This window comes from Perca flavescens, chromosome 16 (assembly GCF_004354835.1).
Source record: "Perca flavescens isolate YP-PL-M2 chromosome 16, PFLA_1.0, whole genome shotgun sequence".
NCBI classification, from domain to species: Eukaryota; Metazoa; Chordata; class Actinopteri; order Perciformes; family Percidae; genus Perca; species Perca flavescens.
In genome coordinates, this window is record NC_041346.1 from 17,777,944 (window position 1) to 17,805,428 (window position 27,485).

General features: G+C 38.8%; 1 protein-coding gene across 1 annotated transcript; it reads left to right on the plus strand.

Moving 5' to 3' along the window:
* The first annotated feature begins 15,854 nt into the window (after positions 1-15,854).
* opn4xa (opsin 4xa) lies at positions 15,855-27,251 on the plus strand. The gene is made up of 10 exons (XM_028601854.1): positions 15,855-16,072; positions 19,172-19,307; positions 23,010-23,143; positions 23,579-23,782; positions 23,892-24,063; positions 25,503-25,664; positions 25,953-26,060; positions 26,145-26,313; positions 26,537-26,680; positions 26,838-27,251. Exons 2-10 carry the CDS (start codon positions 19,174-19,176, stop codon positions 27,249-27,251), a joined length of 1,641 nt encoding a protein of 546 aa, XP_028457655.1. The 5' UTR covers positions 15,855-16,072; positions 19,172-19,173.
* The last annotated feature ends 234 nt before the right edge of the window (positions 27,252-27,485 follow it).

Below are 27,485 nucleotides of genomic sequence, written 5' to 3' on the forward strand. Positions count from 1 at the left end.
TTTCTAATAACAGAATTACATTCATTTATTCTTAAGTGTATTAAATGCTTTGTTCCTCAAACTCTTATAGAATGGCTACTATACATATCAAATATATCAGAATATGGAAATATGTGATACATAAACAGATAATAATGATAATACAACATCTATGTTTACATATAAAAACTGCAATAAATGGTGATATATTTGTTATTCATTCTATGTGAACAGTATTGCATTAATTTCCATGGATGGAAAATCACTTTAATTGCATTTGTAGAGGAATACCACACAGTTCATAATATTAGAGCTGAAACTAATTTTAACTAAAATTAGTCAATTATTTAACAGAAATGACTGATCAGCAACTGATTTAATACTTTGATATATATATATATATATATAAAGATAATAACAAACAATGTGAAGACATCACCTTGGGCTTTAGGAAACCGTGGTGGACATTTACAGACCAAACGATTAATTGGAAAAAATAATCAGCCGAATGATCCATAATGGAAATAATTTTTAGTCTTAGCCGTAATTATAATACAAATGACATTTTAAAATATAGTTAAAAGCAAAATAATAGCATTGGAAACAGTTCCCAACAGTCAGTGATGGATCAGCTGAATTGATCCATCAGTCCTGTGGCCTTCCTTATTGTTATGACTTTGGTTGGTTAGCTATAATACATTTGATTAATGTCTGGAACAGATTTCACATAACATATATTATTACACTGCATGTGACATCTCAGGCTAGGACACAGCCTGTTCAGAGATGCGACACACAGGGGCTGAATTGTTTATTGATATCATGCAGCGGTGTCACCAAAGGATTCCTCTGTGACCCTCCTCTGTCTCATACAGGCAGAGTTGAGACGATAATGGTCACTGAAAATAGAACCATCTCACAGAGTTCCTTTATGTGAGAGCGGTGCACAGTCCGGATGGTGTCATAAGTCCCCTGAGCTGAATACTTGAGTGACTATAATAAATATTAATTTGTTGGGAGGAGAAACATGAGTAAGCCGAACGAATCACCACCACATGGGGTGTGAGGAAGAGACGCGTCACTTACACAGAAGAGCCCTCTTTCATTATTTGTGCCACTGATGGGACAAGCATCTCAATGTTTGATGTCAAGCCCTCACAGAGCAATGGCAGGCCCTGAGATGGAAATAACAATCACTCCCCACAGAGTTTATATGAACATATAACAATATTCAGACAAACAATCCAGATCGCTGCAGCTGTTTCAGCTTAATATACAAATAGAATTGTAAAACATAATACAAAACAAATAGCTAATCAATTTTCTTTGTCTTTGGGTATATTGTCTTCTTGTGTGTATATCCCTTAATAATGACTTGTTTTGTTTAAATCAACAACTGGCAACCTGTTCATGATTATATTAATGTGTTTTCTGCCTCTTGATTCTATTAGTCACTGTTGCATGTAATATGCAATAAAAGTGGGACATCTTTAGGCATGTTTGACATGTTTCATTCCAACTTTTCAACGTCTTTTTTTTGATGCGTAAAATATTTCAACACACTATGACGAGTCCCTCAGGAAGACAATGCAATGAATATAACTAAACTAAAGACAAAAAAAAACTTCATTTAAAGCATTATTGTGGTTTGGATGATTTAACATTTGAGTTTCTATGAGATCTCAAGAGATCCTCAGGGTACAACTTCATCAGTATTTGGGCCATCAGTTATACTTAAAAATTTCATTTCAGTGCAGTCTGTCATGGCACCCATTGAACAATATTTCCCTCACTCTGTGTGTTGTTCCTAAAGGTGTTACAGGAAAAAGAATAATGATAATAATATATATTTTTTAAATTTTATTTTGTCGTTAATATGTGCAGTGTTGTTTTTATATCGGTTGTGTTGATCTGTCAAGCTTGTGTTGTTTGAACAAAATAATAAAATACTATTTTAAATAAAACAATGGATCATTATTCAGGGGTGACAAAAACTGAATATCTTACAAAATACTAAAATCCATTACAACACCACCATGAAATATGGTCTTAATTTGTTTCAGGCCTTGTGGATTGCATTATACAATAGATTTTCCTTTCATTGTGACCACCCTATGCACAGCAACTCAAACTCCACATTGCTGTGCTTTTGGCTTTAATGCCGATCATGACAGTGGCCTCTCATTCTGTATTCTGCATGTAGTTGTGTGCAGGAGTGCCGGTTGTCTGCCAGAGTGAGCTCAGCTGTCAGTGGGCACAGAGCCCCGGATCGCTCTTGGCACAGAGAGGGAGAGACAGAGAGCAGGTAGTCAGGGCAGATACTGGATTCACATAGCTTTCAGCTGATCCATTAGGACATGCTACAATTCAGATGTGGCGCACTGCCAAATGCCCAGCCATTGTGGCATTCAGATCAGTATTTCCATCTGTTTCAGTCATTGCTCAAACATTTTATCAGTATTTGTTGGCATCATTCACGCATAGATTGTATGCGTGCAAAAGTATGCACTAGTAGGAGTGTGTGTGTGTGTGTGTATGTGTGTGATTGTGCGTGTGAGCGAGTGTGTGTAAATGAGATCACTTGGTACTATCAAAGTGCAGGCAGGACTATGACACTGTTATAAATAGAAGGGAGGAAGTAAGGAAGGTTAAATCTCTCAGACACAGATACTAAATGTGTAGATAGAGGGGAGCCATTTAAAAACCTGCATGTCCTTCGAGACCCATTTCACTATATATATATATATATATATATATATATATATATATATATATATATATATATATATTAATTATGTACATGTTGTGGTGTTCTCCTGCTATACGGTATGAATGGTGGACTGAGGTAGTCACAGTAATCAGCTCTTTAGTCTATAGACTAAGACTATACTGTATGGTCTGATTTGAAAAGTTGAAACAACTCTTCCTTGTTTTCCTCAATGCTACATGAAGGCTTAGCCTGTCATCACCTGCTATAGCTGCATGCTGTGTGAACAGCTTATTATTGGTCAAGGGTGAATTATCACCCCATGAGCAAATGGGAATCCAGTAAGCTCTCTCCCACGGACCAGTGACTTCATTGGGCCATGATGGAAACGATGAATTCAAGGTCCTTTAAGTGGTGGAGTGTGCCACGAAAGTTATGAATGTGTAAGCATTTACAACACTGCTCACTGCTATATATATATATATACACACATTTTTTTAACACAATTTACTAATACTGATAAACAACTTATGGAATATTGTCCCTGTGTGCAAAAGGCTGGATATATGGGATACATAGATTAGGACTATGAGATGCACTTGGGACATCTTGGCAACTGCCCAAAAACCCTGAAAACTTCCAGGCGAGTCTGCGTTCAGCTGTCTGCATGACAAAAGATGGATTGAAATAAGAAATTTCAGAGGGTGTGTGTGTGTGTGTGTGTGTGTGTGTGTTATATTATATGTTGGGACATATGTCCAAACATGCACACAGCACTACACCTATAGACACAGCAAGGGTGGTCTGTGGTTAGGCTGATAGAGTTGCACAATTCTTTTAATTCAGCCCTCCATCATCCTTCACTGCCTGCCCTCAGCAGCATGTAATCCTGACCAATGATATCTACCTGGCATGACTTTGACCCCTGACTTTCGGCAGCTGTCAGTGGCGCCCCTCATCGAAGACTGGACATGTGGGATATTAGCGCTCCTCCTCAACGTGGCACAGTGTCAGACTCTCTATGCTGGCTTTAAGGTTTTTAGCATTCAAAGAGTGTCCATTGGGGCCTCCTCCGACTGTGTTACTAAACAAACAGGGCTGGCTTAGAGCTGATCACAACCACTGGGCAAAGATGAAAAGCTCTCTTGGGGAAGGGACACGGTTATGTTTCTTGTTGTCCGTTTGCTTTACGTCTCTGTATCGGTTTACAGATTTGAACTGAAGCTATTTTGATTATAACCTCTAGCCTTCAAACCTGCTCGCTGCACAGCTCTGCTAAAAGTGTGGTGCATGAAGCTGGGTCTTGACTTTCACAAAGCTTCCCTGTCCCAAACGTAACAAGGTCACACTAATTGGAGAAGGAAGTGTTGAGGATGTCTTTGGGAAGGAGCGGCAGGGTTAGAGAGTGATAGCAGAGAGGGTCAGATCCTGTTTCTACTCTGGTTCCCTGTTCTAATCCAGCCTGGTATGTGTTGAGATCAGAGCAGGTCCCTTTCACAGCAGCCATCCGGTGGCTGTGCAGTGGGACTTGCTAAGTCCCCATTTCCTCTACTGCTGCAAATTTGTTGTAGAAAGCACTAGATGACAGTCTGGCGCAGCCTCGCTCCAAGGAACCAAGCTCATTGAAAGGAACTTAAAAGGAAGTGACCCGACAACAGAAACAGTCCCACAGTCCATTTCAGGTCCTAACCCCTAAGAAACATGGCACTAGACAGCTGTGTGTTCCCCTTGATGTATTTATGTCAGCCGCTTACATAAATACACTTTGACACACGTACACATTCACACTCATACACGTGGGCCTGTGTGTAAATGTGCTCGCTCACACAGGCACAGGGACACACACTAACACACACAAATACATACAGTGACACACACACCAAGGCATAGACACACGCATATTATGCTCCCTGTCATTAAGACCCAAAGGATATTAGCCTATGTCTCTCTCAGCAGACTGGACAGTTGATCAGAGCAGCACTTTGATGTAAATTACGAAGTGCAGTCACCTTGAAAATTGCTTGTGCTGTAAATATGAGGAATGCTCTCAGATTAATCAGCTGATACACAGATTCATTTACAGGAGAGAAAAGCATTTTCCTTTGTTTATTTTTCTTACTTTTTTGATGTTGTGCATGCAACATCAAAAAAATTGTTACAGATTATATCACTGTAACAAGTCTTAATGTTGGCTCATTAATGCAAAGGTGCTGTTTGTTTAGTCTCTTACCGAGAGGCAGATGAGAAAATCAATTAATCCTTGTGTTCATTGGTTCTGGATGTCTTTAGTTTAGCATGAAGACTGAAAAAAAGGGGAACTACTAGTTTTTGTGTGACCACTGATCAAACATACATACATATGTTAACCAATTGAAAGCTGTGGATTTTAACCACAAGTGTTTTTCACAAAAATGCCAGAGAAGTCAGAGGTAGGAATTTCTGGCACAACTTCACCTACCGTGACATGGGGCATGGGGAAGGGAAATAGTCTGAAAAGGTCAAAACTCCAGCAACACCAGTATCACTGTATGAAAAACAACTTTAATGTGAGACCAACACATTAAGATGTAGAAATATTTTTACATTACATTATTTATTCAGCCAATGACTGGATACTTTTTTCCACACATCCAGGTTAGAAATTATATGAATACACACACACCTAAGCATAATTTAGAATTCTGCATGAATTAGTTTGGGATTTTAATACTCCTAACCCATTACAATCTGCAATTTATAGCTGGCCAAGTACTGCTTTAAATTGATTGCCTTTTTCACACCAGGCTGAAGTCATGATCCCACATTGTACAACAATATACAACAACAATACACACACACACACACACACACACACACACACACCCCAATACTGCAAGCTGACTACACACAAATGCACACCTCTGTGTAGAACATGGCTTTCACACTGCTAGGGTTAGAAGTTCAGATTTTAACTGGGGCCACCCATGTTAAAATGTATAAACTTCTGGTCCTGCCAGGCAGTCGAAATCCATTAAGGACAGATGTGGATGGAAGGAAGGTGAACTTTTCCAGCCCTGAGAAATATGACTCATGATTATGCTAAACAGGATGTGGTGTTTCCCTGTGTTTTGTATTGCACTGCTATTAAATTACATGACCACCTTAACACTCAACAGACTCGAGTATTAGGAATATTAGCACATATTGTTATCCAGTCATGCCACTGGACAAACACTGCTCACTTGTTCTTGTAATGAAAAGAAAGGTGAAATGTGGCGGCAACCTTGGACTTTGATTCATGAATAGCACATAACAAGAAGCTTACAATAACAAACAGAACGGAGCTTACAAAGAGACAATTGGATGTAATGCCACGATAATCTAATCAGAGTAGAGGTTATGGGAAAGTGGACTTGCAGTGTTTATTTACTTCCAAGGTCAAATTAATTAGCAATAGCCACTAGTTGTATAGGTGGATCCTTGGATCCTAGATTAAATCAGCTGTAATGTGATATCAGATATGAACTAATTCAAAGTTTTTGTATAACCTTGGTGGATATTGCATCTTATTAAAAAGGGAATACACATAATATTTGACTCAAAGCTTAATCCATTTAATACCTAGATAAAGAAATATTTAGCTCCTTCAGAACTTGAAATGAAACAGGATACATTTTAGACACAGTGGTGGAGCTGTGTAAGTGTGTCTGATTGTACAGGCAATATTGATGACACTGTAGAGTGTGAAAGCTGATTTAAAAAACAACAACAGACAATTAGGAAAAAGAATGCTGTGATGAGTCTGCATGTTATCATCATTATCGGAATATGGAGGGCAGGTTTGTTTGGTAATCAATAATGTGTTTGGCTCCAAGGACATGAATGACTAGGTAGAGAGTCATTCAGGGCAGAGAGACAATTTTAAACTATTTTCATTCCTTGTTTTGAGTCCACCTGATAGCTGAAATATCTCGAGACATACACTTGGGTTCATAGGACAAGGTTCAGGTGTCAGACATTAAATTGCTCTAGGAATACTTTTGTCTAGCCTTTAAGAGGAAAAATAAAGTTTGTGAAAATGTCCAGTTCATAAAATACATTTACATTTTAAAGAACTGGGAATAGTACATTCAAATTATACTTTCACTTTTCCCCAATCCTGGGGTCTAATTCATGAACTGTAAGGGCACTGATGACAGACTCTTGGAGGTAGGCAAGACACATGACAACATATGAACTTTATCATGGCTGTAACAAGATAATCTGGCCTCATATCACACATCACTCCCATTCTGAGACACTTTATCAGTTTAAGCCAGAGTCTGAAAACACTACAGCTGTCTCTTTGACCTAGGACAGGCGATCTCACTGCAGGTTAGGATGCTGAGGCGGTTCATGTTACTAACAATTGGCATGTGCGAGTTGTGTGAGTGTGAAGAATCACCAGCAACACCGTTGACGCACCGAAACAGCTGAGAACACTACGGATGAACCGCAGCCTCGCAAATGGATGTGACAGATAGATAGATGTATGGCTGTATAGATAGCCGGACAGGTGATAGATAGACAGGCAGACAGACAGACAGATAGACAAGCATATCCATATTAACATACTTTAGATATAAAAGTAGATGCCACAATTAAGTAAGAGAAAAATAGGAAGAGATTACAGTGAATGAAAAAAGGTTGCAAAAACATTCACTTCCTGTATGGCAAGTTCAGAGTTTTTCACCCATTTTGTCGTGAATTATAGGTCAGCCAAAGGGTCAATTATCCAACTCTTAGTGAGGATCAACACACTCCTTTAGACCTGTTTTTCTGCTCTTTAAAAAATACTGTTTTCACCAGGGGGACAAGGGCGCAGAGGGCAAAGCTTTGGAAAGAGACGACTATCGTGTTTCCAATACATTTCTTCTGAGAACAGAAGAACCTTCGTACCTGTCGCAAGTGTAAAACAGAGAGGTGTCAAAAGTGAAACGCGATCGGCATGTCTGACAAAGGGGAAACTGCTGTGAAGGATCATTTCAGAGAGAAAGACCTGCATCCCCACAGCAGATGGGAGCTTTATCGTTATGGCCCGAGGGTGAGAGAGCCAAAGAAGAGAGATGCGAGACCACAAAAAAGGCTGGAGACATGGCTGGACTGTGACACATCTCCCACTGTGGAGGGGGATTTTACTCACCTGGCCTTTGGTGTGTCATCATGTTACCAGTCCTGTCATGAGCCTCCACCCTGTCCGCCTTTGCTGTATTGTTCTGTACTGCATGTGGACAAGGGAATAAAAGAGAATAGATAATGAAAAAGAGAGTAGGCTAGGCAGTGGGAGTGAGCTGCATTTTGGCCCTTTGTTCGTGCTGTATCTTTCTTCTTAACAGTGCTAAAGTGAGGTATAAACGTGATCAAAGGGCTGTATATGATTGCTCTGGTGGGTGTTGAGGATAATTAGTTGGTAAGGCAGTGAGAGTGAATAGGGTGGGGGGTCTGATGTGTCACAGAGGAGGAAAAAATGATGCTGCAGATGAAGAAGCTCATCCAACAGTGATATCATACTTCATCAGGCAGATATTGAAAAGACGCACCTGAGGACTGCTCACTGAATACCACACCTGGTTTTTATATCGTCCAATGTCTGTCACCATCTGTCTCATTCAAAGTAGCTACATGCAAAATCACCCACTTGTATGTTGTACATCAAGACATTTCATAGATTTAATGACAGCTTTTTGTTATGCTTTTGCACAATGCAAGAGAAAGAGAAAGAAAGGGAGAGTGTTTGTGTGAGGATCTGAAGGGAAAATAGTGCCATAACACACCCCAGATGTGCTTAAGCCCAAAATAAGCAAAAGCAAAATCCAGTTGTACTGTGTTGAGTCCTATTTACATTGATGTAAAGACAAGCCTTCACTTGCACCATGTAGAAATTGCGCATCCTCAGAATCAAACAGATCAAACAACGGAGATGAAACACAAGACAGCTGACCAGATACTACACAAAGATTTAAACAACTGGAAACCATACTACACAGAATTTACACAAAGGTCTATATGCTTCAGCTTTGAATGGGACCGTGTTTTGACTGAGGCATTTATAATATAAACAAACTCTGTAACAAGTAGGATTTGGAAGTAACACTTAGAAACATGAGCTACTCGGAGGTCAAAAATGACTTACACAGTCCCCAAGACTTCCACGTGAAATACCTTTGTAATGGAGCTGTTTTTCTAAAAAAAGGACCATACACACACAAACACACGTATACACACACACATACACACACACGTATTTGTATGTGTGTGCACGGTAAAGTGGACCTTGGGGTTCTTAACAGGGAGACGGAGTGAGAGAGCTGTGTGCCAGCCTGCTGGAGGTGCCGCCAGATCAAAAACAGCCCACCCCCAGGTGGTAAAGCTGAGCTCTCAGGGGTGAGAGGTCAAAGACACCGGAGTGGTCACACACGTGTCATAACACTATTTACAACTGGAGAGGCCCACCTTAGACCACCTACAACTGCTCTTCCACTACCAATACTGTACATCTGCAGGAGGTGCTGTGCTTTAGGGTCCACTAGGTGGTAGTAAAGCTCCATATAGAGCATCTCTTTATCATGACATCTTGACATGAATGGCTCTTATCATCCAATAGTACATTGGTAATATGTCTGAACTCTGATCTTCTATATAATCATAAAGTGCTACTGCCTTCCTTGGCCAGGACTCCTGGACTCCCTCCTTAATGGGACCTATCCTGGTTAAATAAACGTAAATGAAAAAGAAAAAAACTACACAGACATTTACAGATGAAGTGTGGTTGGATACGGCTTCGGATGCAAAGTGGCCATGCATGTGTGTGCATAACTATGTCGTTAATTTGAAACAGGTCCATAACCTTTGGGATCCCGTTCAAGGCCGCAAACGACTTCAGTGTGGCTAACAGTATTAGAATGTGTGCTAGTGATCTCCAACAGTGAGGTACACTTACTAAATTTATTATTCAAATATTTAAAATAGAACAAAACTCTACATGCAATATGAGAGCATCATCTCTCATTGCAGCGCCATGAATATCTTTTGATCCCTGATCTGTGTCCCGCGATCATACTCAATTACACTCATCCAAGTCCCACAATTCCATGTTTGGTGAGAAGACGTGCTGTGAATTGCTGTAGATGCAAGCTACAGATGACATGTAACTTATTTATATGCCAACAATGATGTGTTTTCTTGTAACAAATTGAATTTATCAAATGTATAAACTGTTAACTTGTACAACAGAGGATAAGATGAAATTTAACACAGAGATTAAACAGATACACAAGACATATATGACCTTAATAAGAACAATTAACAAATACAATAGAATAGGGAAAATTAATACTGTATGTCATATTTAAGTTGAAAAAACAAAACACACACACACACACACAACCCAATACTGCATACATGTGGCGTGTAGTGGAGGCAGTATACTGTATGTATGAGCGTTTTGCTGGTCTCCTACAAGCATGGAAATGTATGATGTCACCCTCTAGTGGTTGCAAGCAAACATACATCCAGCAATGGACATTAGAGTGCATTAAATAGTTACACCATAATCTATTTTGTTCAACAAAATTAGGGATGATGACATTAAGAAGCCCTGGTACTGATAGTTGTAGTGATCCCCAAGAGGGACATGGGAGATATACTACATATTGTGACCACTGCCACGTGGATGAGGATATTGCAGAGCAAGTGCAGCAGGGTCTTCGTACAAATAAATCTGCATGAAACAATACCACAGCGATAGAAAACAGGAAAAGGAAGAGGATGTGGAGCAAATACATCACCAAGAGGAAGTAGCAAGGTGTGTCAAAACACTTCCCAGACTATGAAAGAATAATGCATGAGTGCAAAAGTTTGGGTGTTTGGTGTCTTGATTCAATACTGGAGCAACGTGTGATGTGCCATCATCACCTCACACCTTCAGCATACACATCCTCCAGGTTTGACGACTACTAAGTCACACATATTGTATCAGACTGCAGATTTTGTCTCGCCAATGGTTGATACGGATACAGTAACAAAAAACATTTTCACACAGGATAATTGTTATTCTTACACCTGACTGAGTCTTTTTGTCTTACACACTTGCTGTAAAATGTATTCTTACTTTGACAGGTTTTGTATGGCATTTTAGGAGATAGTAGCACCCTATTGTGCATCATCTAAAACAGTTCAACACAACACCACCCTTGATTTAAATGGACTTCCTTTAGACAGGTTTCAAGAAAGACAATGGCTTTATGCATCTAGAAAAGCAGAAATGTCACTGTCACAACAGTATACAGTAAAATGACTGTAATTGATGTAGAGATCCATTGAACAGAAAAAAAAACAATCATCAGTGGATTGAAGATTGAATACTGTTTATGTGATCTAACCATTGGTGTCTTTTACAAAGCACTGGAGTTCCTCAGATAGCTGTCAGTCATCAGCACATAGCTGTATTGTTAAAAGACTTATCAACTATGTTCAATGTAAAAGCCATAGAATAAAGAACCAATAGCCATAACCAGTATTGTCTCAGAAAAGCTACATCACAGCCCCTGACACAGTTCCCTGTGTCACTGAGGTTAGCGTCATTGATAATCTCTCATTCCTTTGAGTTGCTGTGCCATTAGCTATGACTAAATCTGTGAATACCATACAGACAGGTCTGCAGGAGCCCTTAATATAAATGAGTAGTTGATCCTCTGTACCATTAGATAATACTTTTCTCCTAATGACGGCCCTGGATGATTCAGAGTGTACCTCTAACCAGCCACTGCGTCGCTGTTGCTGATGCTGAGACACTTATGTAATGCAGAAAAATAATCAATATAACAACATTAAAATGAACAAGAGCATACTGTGAAGGTGACTAGTCATTCATTTACCATTTGTCTCCTGGTGGGATACTGTGTGGGAACTAATCTCTATCACGGCTGTGCATGGAGTTGACTACCTATAGAAGGGCATGTGAGGTGAGGACGACTTACCCACTCAAAAGAATTTGGACCTAGACAAGGTCACGCTTGAACTGCTGAGGGCGTGCTATGGTGGCAATTAAGTCTGATGATGAACCTGATTGGAAGTCAAACTGTCGAGTGAGGAAGCAAGTAACTAACTAAAATGAATAGGAAAAAAAGGTATTATCAAAATAGAAGGGATTTTGTTGAGGTAGATGGTACTTTTATTTTAAAACCTCTTGATATTGCCAACAAGGCAATAGTTGCCCAATATACAATAGGTGTCAAAATGAATGCAAAAGGAAATTATCTTAGCTTGCAAATCGCAGCGTTCATGCTGCAGACTTGAATATGAATACTTCATATTCATTTAATATTTAATGTTTGGTTTTATTTAAGGTTTTATTGTACATCACAAAAAATGTCATGAAAAACATACCATGCCATAACTGGGGTCATTCTGCCATCCCTGAGTGTCAGATTGTTATAGACATCATGGGATCCCTGGCTAAGTACACATGAGGTCACATTACACACTCCCAAAGTTGGAAGCAATTCTTAAATGCTACAGCGCTCCATTCTGTAATCAAGTGCACCCATTTAGGATCCCTTTTTGTGCTACTAAACCTCTGTACATTAAGAGAAATATTGACAGGGAAGCCAATCTCTGGTGGCTGGAAGCAGCGCCTGAGGAAGCTTGGCCTAAGTGGTACAACAATCACCAGTTTTGCTTTCCAGAAGCCTCTCTTCCCCTGACATGAGCTTACAAAACATTGACCTAATTGGGTAAAGTGGACTGAACTGGGTAAAATCTGCTTCTTGCTGGTCACTGTGTAGAAACGTAGGCAGTAACACAGTGGTTGAAGTAATCCTTTGTAAATCCTGTAACATCCAAGTACCATAAAAGAGGCTTTTGAACACAGATTCATTACACAAATTATGTTCAGACACCAATTGTGTTAGTGAAAACACTCTTTAAGAATCTGACTTGATGTTTATAAATTGTAGCAGATATTACAATAAAAACAAGGAAGAGTCTGTGGTTTAAAACCACTCTTCAAGAATAAGTGGAGAGGAAGATCACCTGAACTCATTTTCTAATAATGGTTTAAATAACAGGATTAGAATGATAATCTTGATGTTTGACTGTGTTTGGGCCAATGACATAGGGACTTCCCTACCAGATTTTTCCAAGCAGGAGTGAGAAGGCTCTGAAACAGCATTTAGACTATTTGGTAGAGAAACTCTGGTAAAACATTTACAAATAATATTAAAAAAAAAAGTTAATGTTGATGTATGGTCTCTGGTATCAGATTGACAACAACTTAATGTGGCTGCCTAATTAGCTTCTATTCATCCATTTATTTTGTCTTTTATTTTTATGCAATCAATATTTGGATTGGCACCTCACTTACTGCTGCATTTGAGTAGTAACAATTACACACAATTGCCTGTTGGAGACCTAAGATCACAATTCAAAACGATTGACACAATGACACTGATTGGCCTCCGTTGTTTGATCTGATTGGCCCCACGTCATTATTCACTGAGGATGATATGTTTTCTCTTGCCTTTGCCATCTTGTCATTACAAAAGGTCCTTGTGTGACCTTAGAATGTTTGACAAACATTAATTTCCCTCTTTCCATTTTGGCTATAAAGATTTTAGTTGGAGACAGTTTATCACAGGTTCTCTTTAATTCTATTCTGTGGACCACTGCTTGTCTCTAAAAAAAAACCTGAGGGCAGACTAGTTCTCACATACAAGCTTTTTCATTGAAGTGTATTTTGCAGGATGCATTTGTCCTTTTCACTCAGAGGGAGTGAAAGAGGTGACAGACCATTTTGACAGTAATTGGATAGTTGATTGTTGTGGTGCAGTCATCTCCACCATAACAATCAACCACCAAATTACCACTCTTATAGCCTGACAAGAAAACCTGACACACCACAAAATTACCTTAAAATAGCTACAGGGTCGAGTTAACACCTCTCTTTTTTTTCTTTTTTAAATATTATTTTTTGGGCATTTTTATATAGGACAGTTGAAGACATGAAAGGTGAGAGAGAGAAGGGGAATGACATGCAGCAAAGGGCCGCAGGGTGGAGTCGAAACTGCGGCTGCTGCGTCAAGGAGTAAACCTCTAGAGCTACCCAGGCGCCCGAGTTAACACCTCTCTAAGAGTGTATATGCTTCCCTAGGAAACATCAGATTTTCTTTCCCGATGACGTATACAGCATTACTGAAAGCTCTCTTTGTCTTAGCTACATAAAGACATCAGTTCAGCCTTGTACACATGATACTAAATGCCCTCCAAGTGGATCAGCTGGTCATCACAATCCCGTAGTTAGCAAATGATTAAACAAGGCTTCAACACACACCATAGAAAATTAGAATTACCGCTTTGTGGTTGTATGCCTCCGCTATCCAGTCAAGTTGCAGTTTCCATCCATATCTGTTCAGATTCATATAATGTAATATATGTAGTGACGACTGAACAAATGTATCTGTTTTTTGGCAAAATGAAAGTTACCACTTTCACACAATTATTGACATGATTCCAGTGAATCATTGTCACTGAGAAACATGATGTCTTCACTCGTAGACATTTGGTTCAACGACAGTGCATATACTGTCCAATGACAGGTGGAATACCAGAGGAACAGGAGAGAACACAAGGTTGTAGCCATGACAGTAGGCAATGCTTCAAATATGGATGTTGCTGCAAATAAGCTACAAATTCTAAAACGTGGATGCATCACACATATTTCTGCAGCACAGAAGATCTATCCAACACCACAGTTTCAAGGTGGGCACCCAAGATTAGTGTCACCAATTCAGTATCAGACGCGTCTCCCCTTCTGTTTCAGAGTTACAGTGTTGAATGATGGCCAGAAAAGTGTTTTGTGAGGTTACAGTGACCTTTGACCACCAAATTGGAATCACTTCATCCTTGAGTCCACGTGGACATTTTTGCCAGATGTAATGAAATTCCAGGGGTTCCTCTGATATTGTGTTGACAAGAATGGGATGGATGTGAGGTCACAATGACCTTTGACCACCACAATCCAAGCACTTCATCTTTGAGTCCAAGTGGACGTTTGTGCCAAGGGTGAAGAGATTCCCTCAAGGTGTTCCTGAGATATGGCATCCACGAGAATGTGCCTAAGGGATGGACAACCTAAAAACATAATGCCTCGGCCATGGCTGTCACCAGCGCAGAGGCATAACAAATCAACAAAAAAGGATAACATAACTAATATCTTCTTCCCTTCTTCCCCTTACTATATCAGAACTCATTCTAGTGAAGCTAACTGGTTGGAAACCAGAAATGTTGATAGGTTGCACGTGCAGTGACCCAGAAGTGAAGGCTTATCCTCCACTTGCTAGATGGTATCCAGAGTGTAATCTTTACAGATAAAGCCCATTTTATAAGTCGCTGCATTTACTGACCTGCTTTGAACCTGCCAGGTGCTCTTACAGTCAAAGAGGCCAGATTTCAACGTACAAATGGGGAATATTAAGGGCAAGAGTAGGTGCTGCAGCTGTCTGCCCAGTTGTGCATGAGATGATAAACATTGGGATGCTTTTATCAGAGTGCTTTTCTCAAGAATCACCTTACACAAGAATGAGCAGCGAACAAGTATCGTACTATGTAAAAGGTTTGGTGCTCATCGAAGTCGCAAAGCTTCTCTTTGCAATTCTCAAAGTACCAATGGGAAGCAGAAGCAACAGCTGGGTTGGGTCATTTTTGTCACCTCCCATGTGCTCACATACAATTGTGCCACTGCCAATGAGTATTGGATCCGTAGAAATCAATGCATATGAAAAGTACAACACCTTCACTCATTAGGGGGAAAACGAAATGGTGCAACATGCAATTGGTGTTTCAAAATATTTTTTTTATGATACAAATTGTCTTTATAAAAGTATATAGTATAAGTATAAGAGTTTAGATTTTACAATTGTTACATGCCTCTAACCACCTTCCTACACAAACAACACACATCCTCACACATCCTCACACATCCTCACACACACACACACACACACACACACACACACACTGGCTTGATCGATGTGTTATGCAATGTGAGAGCTGTGTGTGATGGGTAGCCAGCAGGGGGATGGGTCAATGCACTGCTGCTCTCTTTTCCATGTGTCTTTCAGTGTCTTTTCATATTCTATCAAGCATTGGTAGCAGCAGGTTACTGTTGCTGCAGTCTATGAGAGAATGTCCATCTAACTTGGGGAGTAGAGAAGCAGTCATCAACCTTATCCATTTAAACCTTAAGCGGGGTGGATTTTTCATCAGCATTTTACATGCTGTACAGCTTTGGTGTCTTTGATCCTTTTTGCCAGTCCATTACAAACACAGAGGTGCCCTGAAGAGGAGAAGGGGCTTCACTCTCTGGACAAGGTAAATACGCACTTTTTTAAATATATAATTACTGTAATATATGACTTGATATTGGAACGTCTCTCTTTATTGTATGTAAAACATGATTTATGAATCTATTGAAAATCAACTATACAAAGCAAATTTTCTAAGAGAGCAAAACAGTTTTCAAAAATGTGTTCAATTTAGTAATTGTATCTTGGGTTGTTTTAAAGTATGCAATTGCAGAAAACATCTGTGGTTGCCATACTTTTGCTGAAAAATACTTTTATAGCTTGCTTGTTGTACCCTTTTTATGTGTGTCTTAGTAAAGGTATTCCTTCCCAAGTGCAGTCACACTGATCATATAATTACACAGTAATGTTGATAATAGTAGATCAATACTTAATTTACCCCATATGCATCCGGTCGTTGTTATTATTATCACCAGCTTTGGACAACTTCAAATAAAAACTGACAATTCTTATAAAAAGAAAATCTCTAACAAACACACTTGTTGATTCGAAATGTGCTCTGTGTTATGCCTACCAATACATTGTCAAGACAATTTCTTGAATCAATTTACCAAAAGATCTGTTGTTTATTAACAAGTTTTTTAAATTAATGTTTTTTTTAAATAAATGATTGACTTTAAACAGGACAGGGCATGCTCTCCTTTATCAAACCTTATTCATCTCCATCGATCTATTTGCTTTCCTTGAACACAAACATTTCTGAATAAACATCCCAGTTTTGATCACCCCTAGTGTGAACACAGTCACACTAAATCATTATATGTATTTGATTCATAGGGCTTTAGCCTTTTTATATGAGACAATGCTGTCATGCCTAATAAGGGGAAGAAGGATGAGGTTCCTTTTGATGCACAAGGCTTCACTGAGCACAGCAAGAGCTTTCTGTTTGGACCTGACACCCTGCTTATCCATGTGTACTTCCAACCATTGTGCTGTAATGTAAATGTATATGCTTATATATTCATTTTTTACAGGATAACAGAAAATGCTGCAACATTTACAACAAACTACATTTTAGACATAGCAACAGGCTGACATTTCTCATGAACATGTATTACTGTATGAGTCTGATTCACTACTGCTATGGTGGATAAAGCATGGTACCATCCCTCAGCTTTGCATTGCAAGTTAACAACATACATGATTCATATGTACATGTTTTCAAAAAAATTATTGATGCAATACATGATAGATGTTTTACTTCATATTCTGTGGTAGAGAGCATTGTACTATAATGGCACCTATAATGCAGATTAGAGGCAAACATGAAATTAGTTCACATAGGATGATAATTGCTGTTAATATTGCATGACTTAACATGCAGTCTTGATTACTTCCCATTACCAAAACATAGAAATTGTGCTATAATCACTGCTGCAGCTGTAATTGGCGACATGGAACAGCATGTGAATGTCCATACAGCCATTTCCATTATCAGAAATGTCTCGAGTTAATCACCTTTTTGATAAATTGGCACTTTTAACAGATTAAAAACTGTTACACACACTTATATACATCTTGCCTGTCAAACTGCTATCCATTTTAAATGCTATTGCCTTAATAGAGTTGTTTGTAAAAAAAAAAAAAAAAAACTTCTGCCATGCTCTGAAAAAGCACATTGTGGCTGTACTTAGAATGACCTTATAAAAACTCTTTAAGTCCATTAGTTCAATAATACTGAGTGAGGACCTCACTCTCTAACCAGAAAAGGCCATGGTTGCTTCGCTACTCTTAAACTCTTATTAGGATTAATAATGCATACCATTTAATACTGAGCCTACCGATTTTAAAGTTTGCGAGGGTTAAACGTCATAATCTTTCTAATAATATAAACTATAAGAAATGTAATTCCTTAATAAAAGCATACTCATCACTCTTATTTGTCATGTCAAGTCAGTGTATTAGCATTAGGTGAACTGGAAGACTTTTGGTCACATTTCAGTCCAGAAAAGTGCAGTGTGGAGAAAGTTCTTGGAACAGGAATGAGTTTTGTATGTAGGGAAGATAGTTCCTTACCAAACACCTTGCAATAGAGATACAGTGCCAAAGGCACGATTTCTCTTGTAATTCAAGAATAGGTAGAAGCTGTAAAAAAATGCTAAAAAAAACCCCAAAAAGTGCCAAAGCTGACATTTAGACAAAAAAGCAGATGTGGAGGAAGATGCATGAAACTTCAATTTGCTACAACTAAATACAGCATAGGCATGGTTTATATATCTGGCCCCTGGTGTGCAAACAAGACTAAAAGAGTCAACTGACAGACTGACATTGCCATCCAGAGACCCATGCTGCAAGCAAGGTTAAAAAGGGCTCAGGTTTTAACAGTTGTAAGGCTTTTAACACTGTTTTGTGTCAAAGTAGTGTGAAGGTTTTCCCTATACAGCTTGGAAGCCAGACAACATAGACAGTCTGTAATGTCCAACCAACCAAACAGACATACTGTTAGTAGGCACTAAAACAGTACTGACTTTTCCTCGGAACTTAGAGATACACTGTTATATAATAATTATATAATAATTTTGTTATAGTGCCCACCAGTAACCCCCAAAACCCTACATTTCCTGTTATAAAAACTCAATGAAGTTCACAGTTGAGTTTTAAAACATCAACAGTGAGCTGGGAGGAACTGTTGGGATTTCCTCAGATTTCCTAAAGGGAATGTTCAAAATGTGCGCACTGACCTGGTACATAAAAAAAATAAAAAATAAAAATAACATAAAAATAACAACAACGGATCAAAAATGTAAAAAGGGATAGAAAATGTAATGTACAATGTTTTAACGATTACAAAGAAACCATCATGACCTTGAGCAAAACTGACTCAAACTAAATAAAATGTTGATATGTGAAGGAATGGTATAAAGACTCAGTGTTGCAGAAGCAAGCTGTATGCCATCACGTCTTAATTTGTATTCTTGCCCCCAGACATTATACTTGTTGATCGTGATAAGTACTCTTACATAATGCTGGAGAGTTTAGTGAGTTAGAGGGACGGAAAGGAAGACGGGGTTTGTATGAAAGTCACTGGGACATGCTGTACACGAAGATAGACCCTCTGATGCTGACATCTGTGTGTGTGTGTGTGTGTGTGTGGTTGTTGTTACAGAAATGGACATAGAACACGGATTCTATCGGCCGGTGGATGTCCAGGCCTACGCTCACTACATTGTTGCCTTCTTTGTCTTGGTAATTGGAACATTGGGTGTTACTGGCAATGCCTTGGTCATGTATGCCTTTTTCTGGTAGGTGAATGTGTGATGATGAAGAATGTGGTTGTCTGTCATTGTAAGTTACTAGCCTTTTCTATAGCCAAACAACAGAAAAAGTTAAGCTTGTTAACCTTAAAACAATTCTCATTTATAATTCTGCTTTTTTGAAATTATTATTATTAATTTGGCGCTGCATCCTGACTTGTGGATTTATTACAGTATATGTTTTTTTCCAAGAAACTACTGTAATCTGGAACACATAACGCCAGTGTTGTGATCATTTTAGCCTATCATTGTTTTCACCTTAGCCATAATCATTTTATACCTGTTTTATAATTTAGATTTCAGGCAAAGCCTTATTGTGACCTAACTCCCACTACATTAATCACACTTTGAGTTGTGTTTCTGAGTACTGATAAGTAGATGGAACAATTGTTAATGAATTTCAGGGAAAAGCATAGTAACTAAGTAAATAAAGCATAATGACTCATGAGGCACGCTGATGATGCTCAAGTGCTGCTGACATGCTGCTTGCACGACACAGCCAGCATTGACTTTTATTCTCTACTGTAAATCTTAGAGAATAAATCAAAGTCAATTAGAAGTTTTCATCACATTTTTGCACATGAACTGGTCCTATAAGTAAGTAAGTAAAATTTATTTATAGAGCACTAATCACATATATAGTGCTTTACACAAAACATACAAGATGATACGTGTTAAAAACCCAATACACAATTAAAATTACAAGTTAATACATAAAGAATAAAGTGTAGACAGGTCAACCAAAAGCCTGTTTAAAAAGGTAGGTCTGTAACTGATTTTAAGAGTCCACAAAATCAGCAGACCATAAGGGAGGAGGCAGAGCATTCCCCAGACTCGGTGCTACTGTCTCAAAAGAACGTTCGCCACGGGTCTTAAGCTGGGTGTGTGAACAATCGGTAGATTTAACAGAGTAGATCATAGAGAGTGAGCTGTCAAATATAATTGCAGTAGGTTAGCCACATATGCAGGTGTCTGACCATTTAATGCTCTGTATGTAAGTGTTAATTGAATCCTATATTTGACAGAGAAATTTGAGAACAGGGGTGATGTGAGACCGTCTATTTGTGCTATAGTAAGTAGCCTTGCCGCAGCATTCGGGATTGACTGAAGGCGAACAAGAGCAGACATGCTAAGTGTGGAGAACAGTGCATTGCAATAGACAACGCTACAAACAAATTCTTGGAAGTTTGCACAGTGCTGTACTGTGACTTCACAGAAGCTGATTTTGTTAGCTGTTAGCTGTTTGACCTTTTTCTTAAGTAAAAGCCACAGTATCTCACTCTAAAAATACTCTGTCACAAGTAAAAGTCCTGCATTCAAAATTAAGTAAAAGTATGGACGTATTATTAACTAAAAGTACTTGTTATGCTGAATAATAAATTCTATAATATATCTAATTGAATATATTTACATATTGAATAACTATTCAGTGACTATTATTATATATTATTATATACCAGTGCCTAGGTTTTAGAGACTAGCAAAATAAAGTTAAAGTCAATACTTTAACACAGTTTAAGCAGTTCATGTGATGTGCTTTCAACCCTGCACAGTACACTCTGCAGGGTTTTGGCGTTGCAGAAATGTAGAGCGCAGAATGGGGGAAAACAGTGTGTTCTTGCATAATGAAGGATGTCACAAGCACAGGCAGAAAGGTCTTCACACAAGCCTGCAGGCATTCAATGGCAGGATGCACCTCATTGATTTTCTAACCTTATTAGATCAATCGATGCATACATTCAACAATTGTAATAATAATAATAATAATAATAATAATAATAATAGTAATAACTCTTGGTATAAATCTCTCTGGCTTTCATTACTTGGTGTATTGTTTTTTCTTAATTTCTTTTGTACTTTTTTACATTTAACACACATTTAGGACCAAAAACTCTAATGTCAATTTTTGCATTCTTTTTTACTTGAAAGTACATGAAAAATATAGTTGATCTGAATGTAGCATATATACCAGTGTGCATGTTACATACAGTATATGCACTATGGCTACTCCTGGGTATATAGTATTCCATTGAATGCAGTGAAGGACCAAGTGTTAGATAAAATCCTGGCTCTGACATGTTTTCTGCATTAACATCCAACCTCCAGTGACATCTATCTCAAATGTCGCATCGCTCGATCTCCACTCCAGTCACACTTTACCACTCACCTGCATGTAAACATACAAATGGACTCCAACTAATCTGTCTGTGGAATGTTTTACTCTTTTTGGTCTTTTTACAGTCAGTGGGCAAAACTAGGAGGACAATGCCCATAGGCTAAATGGAGCTGATGTAACTATTTAAGTAAATATTCAGTTATGGCACTACACTATATGATCACTGGTCTAAGGTTTAGATATCCAGGACAAGGACACTTATGGTATCATTGTTTTCATTTCAGCTCACCATCTGAGTCCCTATACGCTCAATATACCTTTTATGTCACGGTAAATACAATGTAATAAATGTAAGTGTAAACTGTTCACTCACAGATTACTCTGACACTTGACAGAAGAAAGACATCAACGTCTGCTATGAATAGTTCATTTTCTGAAGCCTGCATTTACAAAAGGAAGAACTCGATTTAGGTGATCTTCAGATTTTCCTCGTTCACCAAATAGAAACAAATCCTCAAACATTGGTAGTCCTCCACACTTCTGGCGGCTTGTTTCAATGTAACGAAGGCACTAGCTATGATTATGCAGATTGTTGCCAAAAGAGCAATCTGAGGTGTGTACGTGTGTACAGTGAGCAATTGCATGATAAGAGAAGGTCATCAATGCATAACCATGCATTACAACATGACCTACAACATGACCATTTGTGCCAACTCACAGCCTTAGAAAAAACACTGGTGCTGCTTTGTTCTGGGAGATTTACCTTTCTGGTTGATGGTGTTTTCTACTGTCCTCCCAACAATACATCTCAATTTAAAGGTTGTTTATAATTCTTTCCTGATGAAAATCCAATATAACTTTTCATCCCAGCTGCTGAAGAAAATCATTGTCTTTACTGACTAAAAGGTATTGATTGCCACAATGAGTCAACAATGGAGTCCACTGACTACTGAAATGATATTGAATATGTGTTTGTGTTCCTCTATTTTATGTGCCCAGGAAAGTTTCAGATCTTGTGATTTTTCTGGTAAGAGTTGCAATCTTTTATCTTGGATGACTCTTTGGTCTGAACTTGCTTTAGTAAGAGAGTAACGGTACTATTAAATGTGGTGTATGGATGTGCCAGTGTTATTTATTTCCACTTCCTTGCCTGTAATGGTAAGGGAGGTTGAGTCAAGTTAAGAGGGATGAGGGTTTGAGAGTTATTGAATGGATATTGCATTGGCAAGGGACTCCTTGCATCTCTGCATGTCTGTGCACTCTGGAGAAAAAGTAATTTAAAAAACAAGCTTTCAAAAACAATTAGACTCTAATTGTAATGAAACCCCGCTCTGGATTTTAATTCAGAGCCAGAAATACATTACATTTACATTTATCTTAACATAGTAACAAAGTAGAATAGCATGGCTTACTGGGCAAAATGTTCTTGTCAGCTCTCTGTTAAAAATTACAAGAAGTACACTTGCTGACACATATGGTTCCCACATGATGTCACAAATTATTGAAACAAGTTGACACAATTGGTATATTGATTTGTGGGATGCTGAGCATCTTTCAATCTTCATGTGTTACAGTAACAAGAAGCTACGGACTGCCCCCAACTATTTCATCATGAACCAAGCAGTCAGTGACTTCCTCATGGCAATTACACAGTCACCCATCTTCTTTGTGAACTCCCTTTACCAAGGTTGGATTTTTGGGGAAACAGGTATTTTTTTCACATTCAATTATACAGTATGCACTATAAAAATAGCTACATTCTTTATGTATCTATCAATGTTTTTTATGTATAGAGCTATGTATGAAATAGTACCAATTTATGTCAATAAAATCTTATGAAAAAATATCTGCTTTTACCATGCAATAATTTAAGTTATTTTCAGAATGAGTTTGATTAGAATCTGTTGCTGCTATTATGTTTAGTCTTGAGGAATTTATGTAAAATTATAATAGTATTTCTGAACCCCAAGTAATCTGAATTCTGAATTCAAACATACACCCTGGGCTATATGAATAGTGTGAACAGTGTGAATCCCAATTTGAAGTCCTGTCTATTCATATCACGTATGCTTGTAATACAAAGTCTTCCAATCAGAAGAAACAAACATGAATGAAATGCTCTCTTCTTTCTTTCCCTCCACAGGCTGTAAAATTTACGCCTTCTGTGGAGCTTTGTTTGGACTCACTTCCATGATAAACCTTCTGGCCATCTCTCTAGATCGCTACATTGTCATCACCAAGCCTCTGCAGGCCATACGGTGGACCTCCAAGAGACGCACTTGTCTCGTTATTGCTCTGGTCTGGCTGTACTCACTAGCCTGGAGCCTTGCACCCCTTTTAGGGTGGAGTAAGTACCTTATTCTCTCGACTCCTCACTGTTTTTAAATTCAACTATACTCGTTTATACCTTTAGACCTTACACTTCCTTCTTATCCCTCTTTATTTTTTCCATCAAGGTTCATACATACCGGAGGGCCTGATGACCTCATGCACATGGGACTACATGACATCTACTCCTGCAAATAAAAGTTATACTTTGATGCTATGCTGCTTTGCATTCTTCATCCCTCTGGGCATTATATCCTATTGTTATCTGTGCATGTTCCTGGCAATCCGCCATGCAAGCAGGTAAATAAATTGACCTAGGTGAACATAAATCACTTTAAAGCTATAGTGCGTAGTTTCTGTTGCTCCCATGAGGAATTCAAAGTAATGAGAACACCGCTTTCATCCACATTCACGCAACACACCCACCCCTCCTCCACAAAGTTGCTGGTAGCGTTTCACCTGTAAAATCAAGGAGGACATTTACCTCTTCAGAAGAGGTAATTAACTTGTAATGTTTATGTCCTCTTCATCTCTCTCAGCGGTGACGTAATACGCATAACTCAAGCGTGCGAATGTCACCGGACTACACCATTTTGTAAACATAGCCATACTGAGAAATACAGAGACAGTTTTGTGGGCTTTAATTTGCTTTGTATCATCTGATTAATACAAAATAGTTGCGCACTATAGCTCTAATGTAGTAAACACGCTAAAAATACTTGAAATGCTGCTATTTAAAGCAAGTCTACTTAGTAACTGTACAGAACAGCCTAATACCATTGACTCTACTGTCACATCTTCACATCAACAATCTACTGCAATGTATTTCTTGTGTATTAGGTTTGACATTACTGCAATGCAAATTGTTAAATGTAAGCATGTTATAAATTGTGATGGCGGCTTCCACATCTCCCTCTAGTCCTTTCCTTCTCTAATTTCTCTTTGTGCATGTGTGTATATTTGTCTGTTTCTCATATCCGGCTATTTCTTGCCTGTCCACCAGTAGCTTTCCATACACATTAGCAAATTCACTCCTCAGCATAGCTGTTTCCCATTTCAGGGTTACCCTTAAAGACTTTGCTGTAGGACACAACCAAGTTACCATAGAATATCCTTTTAGTATTTACCTTAAGGGCAACGTTGATTAAAGGAATACCTGGACACAATATTAGTATTGCTCTCTGTAAGGCTAACGTTGATATCTTGGTACAATGCTATGATGAATATTCTGTAGACCTTCTAGGTTGTAGTCAGTCAAATTCATGCCCTTGTTAACCTGCCCTCCCCCCTCTCTATCCCCTAGTAGCAGAGAGAGTGCAGCAGCAGAGGGGATGTTTAGTTAAATAAGTTGTCTGATCTGCCTGATCTTTACCAGACCGAGGTTTGTGCAAGTTATTGTCTATGTCCCCAACCATGGCTCTGAAATATCAGTAACCTAACTGTGTATTGATAAATCCATGGAGCTCTCCGTGGTGCAAATTAAATCTATTGAAGAAATAGGAAAAATCAGATGAACCCTGCGTATGTTGCCCGCCTGTTTGTTACATTGTCTGCCTTGCCTTGCCACGTGTCTCACTGTTTCTGAATTTGTGTCCAATGTCCTCATACGTTACATAATAAAACCTGTCTGCAAACAGTATATTGAATTGAACTTTTGCAATGTTTATTTTTATTTAGACACTAAGTAGACTTATATATTAACTACAAAATCCCATTATTCCTTCTTCCTGTCCTAACAGAGATGTGGAGAAGTTTGGGAATCAGGTGAGGAAGTCAACTCTGATCCAGCAGCAGTCCATCAAGACTGAATGGAAGCTGGCCAAGATTGCCTTTGTGGTCATCATAGTGTATGTGCTTTCCTGGTCGCCCTATACATGTGTCACCCTCATCGCCTGGGCTGGGTAAATATACAGTATGACAATAGCTCTTTATGATCCAATAATTCTTTTGTGTACAGATAGGTAATTATTAGGGTTTTGATTTGGTTTTATATTCAGGCATAAAACATATAGGATGCTTGGTTGCACTGTGTAATTCATTTCAGCCATAACCATTACCCATGTTGCACCTCTTGTAGATATCATTATAGCCAGCATGATGAAGTGCTATGCAATAGGCCAAACTACAGTACAATTATAGTCACAGGTGATGTACAGTTTTACTCTTTAAAAACACTTTACACCTTTCAGATATGGAAGAATCCTCAGTCCTTATTCCAAAGCTGTCCCTGCTGTTATAGCCAAGGCATCGACCATTTACAACCCTATTATCTATGCCATCATTCACTCTAAATACAGGTAAGTGCAGTCATCCAACTAATCAGTAACCTAAGCTTGGGAAGAATATAGAGGTTTTGCTGAGAGATCATTATTTTTCAACAGGGACACCATGGCAGAAAAGGTTCCCTGTCTGCACTTCCTAGCCCAGGTCTCACGGAGGAAGTGCATATCAGACAGCGAGTCCTCCATCAGGGAGTTGGGGCTGAGCAGACAGTCATCAGTCTTCAAAACCAAGTTTCACAGAGTTTCCTCCATGTCTACGACAGACACAGTGAGTTTGGCCTCTGCACTAGGTTTTAAAGAGTATAAGCAAACACAGGACATGACAGCAACATGAGTTGTGTGCTGAAATCAAATGCGCAGAAAGTGATGTGTCCATTTTCAAGAGTGTCCTGGCCAAGACAGGCAGCAGTACAACCACACATACATACTACATATAATAGTATACATACATATACATACATATATATATATATATCTCATGTCCCTTGTAGCAGGTTTGGAGTGATGTGGAGGTGGACTCTATCGATCAGAGCCAATGTGTGAGGTCCAGCTATTCCCTCGGGGCTCTGAGGGACAAAGAGCACAAGTCATTAGCTAAGCAGGCCATAGGAAAGGGAAGCCAAAGCCAGGAACAGGTAGGGCAGGTGCTCATCATTATATTTGTTGATTTTAGATTTGAATAATCTCAGAGTCAAAGGCCTTATTGGCAAAACATTTTAGCACAATAATGTATCCATAAAAAGGGCTATATCATGTCGATTACTTTTGTATTTGATTTAAATTCTCTTCTAGATCCACATGCCAGAGCGAGGATCACTGAACAGATGTGACCACACCCCATCACCTGAGTCTGTCTGCACAGTCATGCCATCGGCATTGGGGAAGAGAAGGGAGGAGAATCCCAACAGTTGGAATAAAGAGAACACACAGGAAAATGAGGAAAAAGAGGGTGAACATGAACAGAGAGAGGCACAGCAAGTTCAGAAGGAAAAAGAAGTGAAGGAGCCTAAGGACCTCATCCAGCCAGACTCTCTGGACAATATTGTATGTGTGCACTCCCAAGCTATCATCAGACCCAACTTAAACCATAACTATTGTGAGGAAAAACAAACCACACAGAGCAGACAGAGAGAACTGTTGCTCAATATACAGCCTCTCGCCAGTTCTGCTCAAGGATTTGAGTCTGTGCAAAGATTTCTAAGCTAAATGCTGGATATGTTTATTTGTCTATGTGGCTATGTGTGACTGTGACACAGCAAGTAAACAAGTTTGTTTTCTTTGTTCAAGAATGCTGAGGTAATCTTTTGAAGCAGCTGTCAGAAACTTTTATCTCAACTGTTTGGCAATGCACTGCAACCAAGTACATTTGTTTATAGGTTTTTGTGCCATATAGGTTAAGGTTTATATACACAACTGCTCTAATAATCCTGGCACACACCT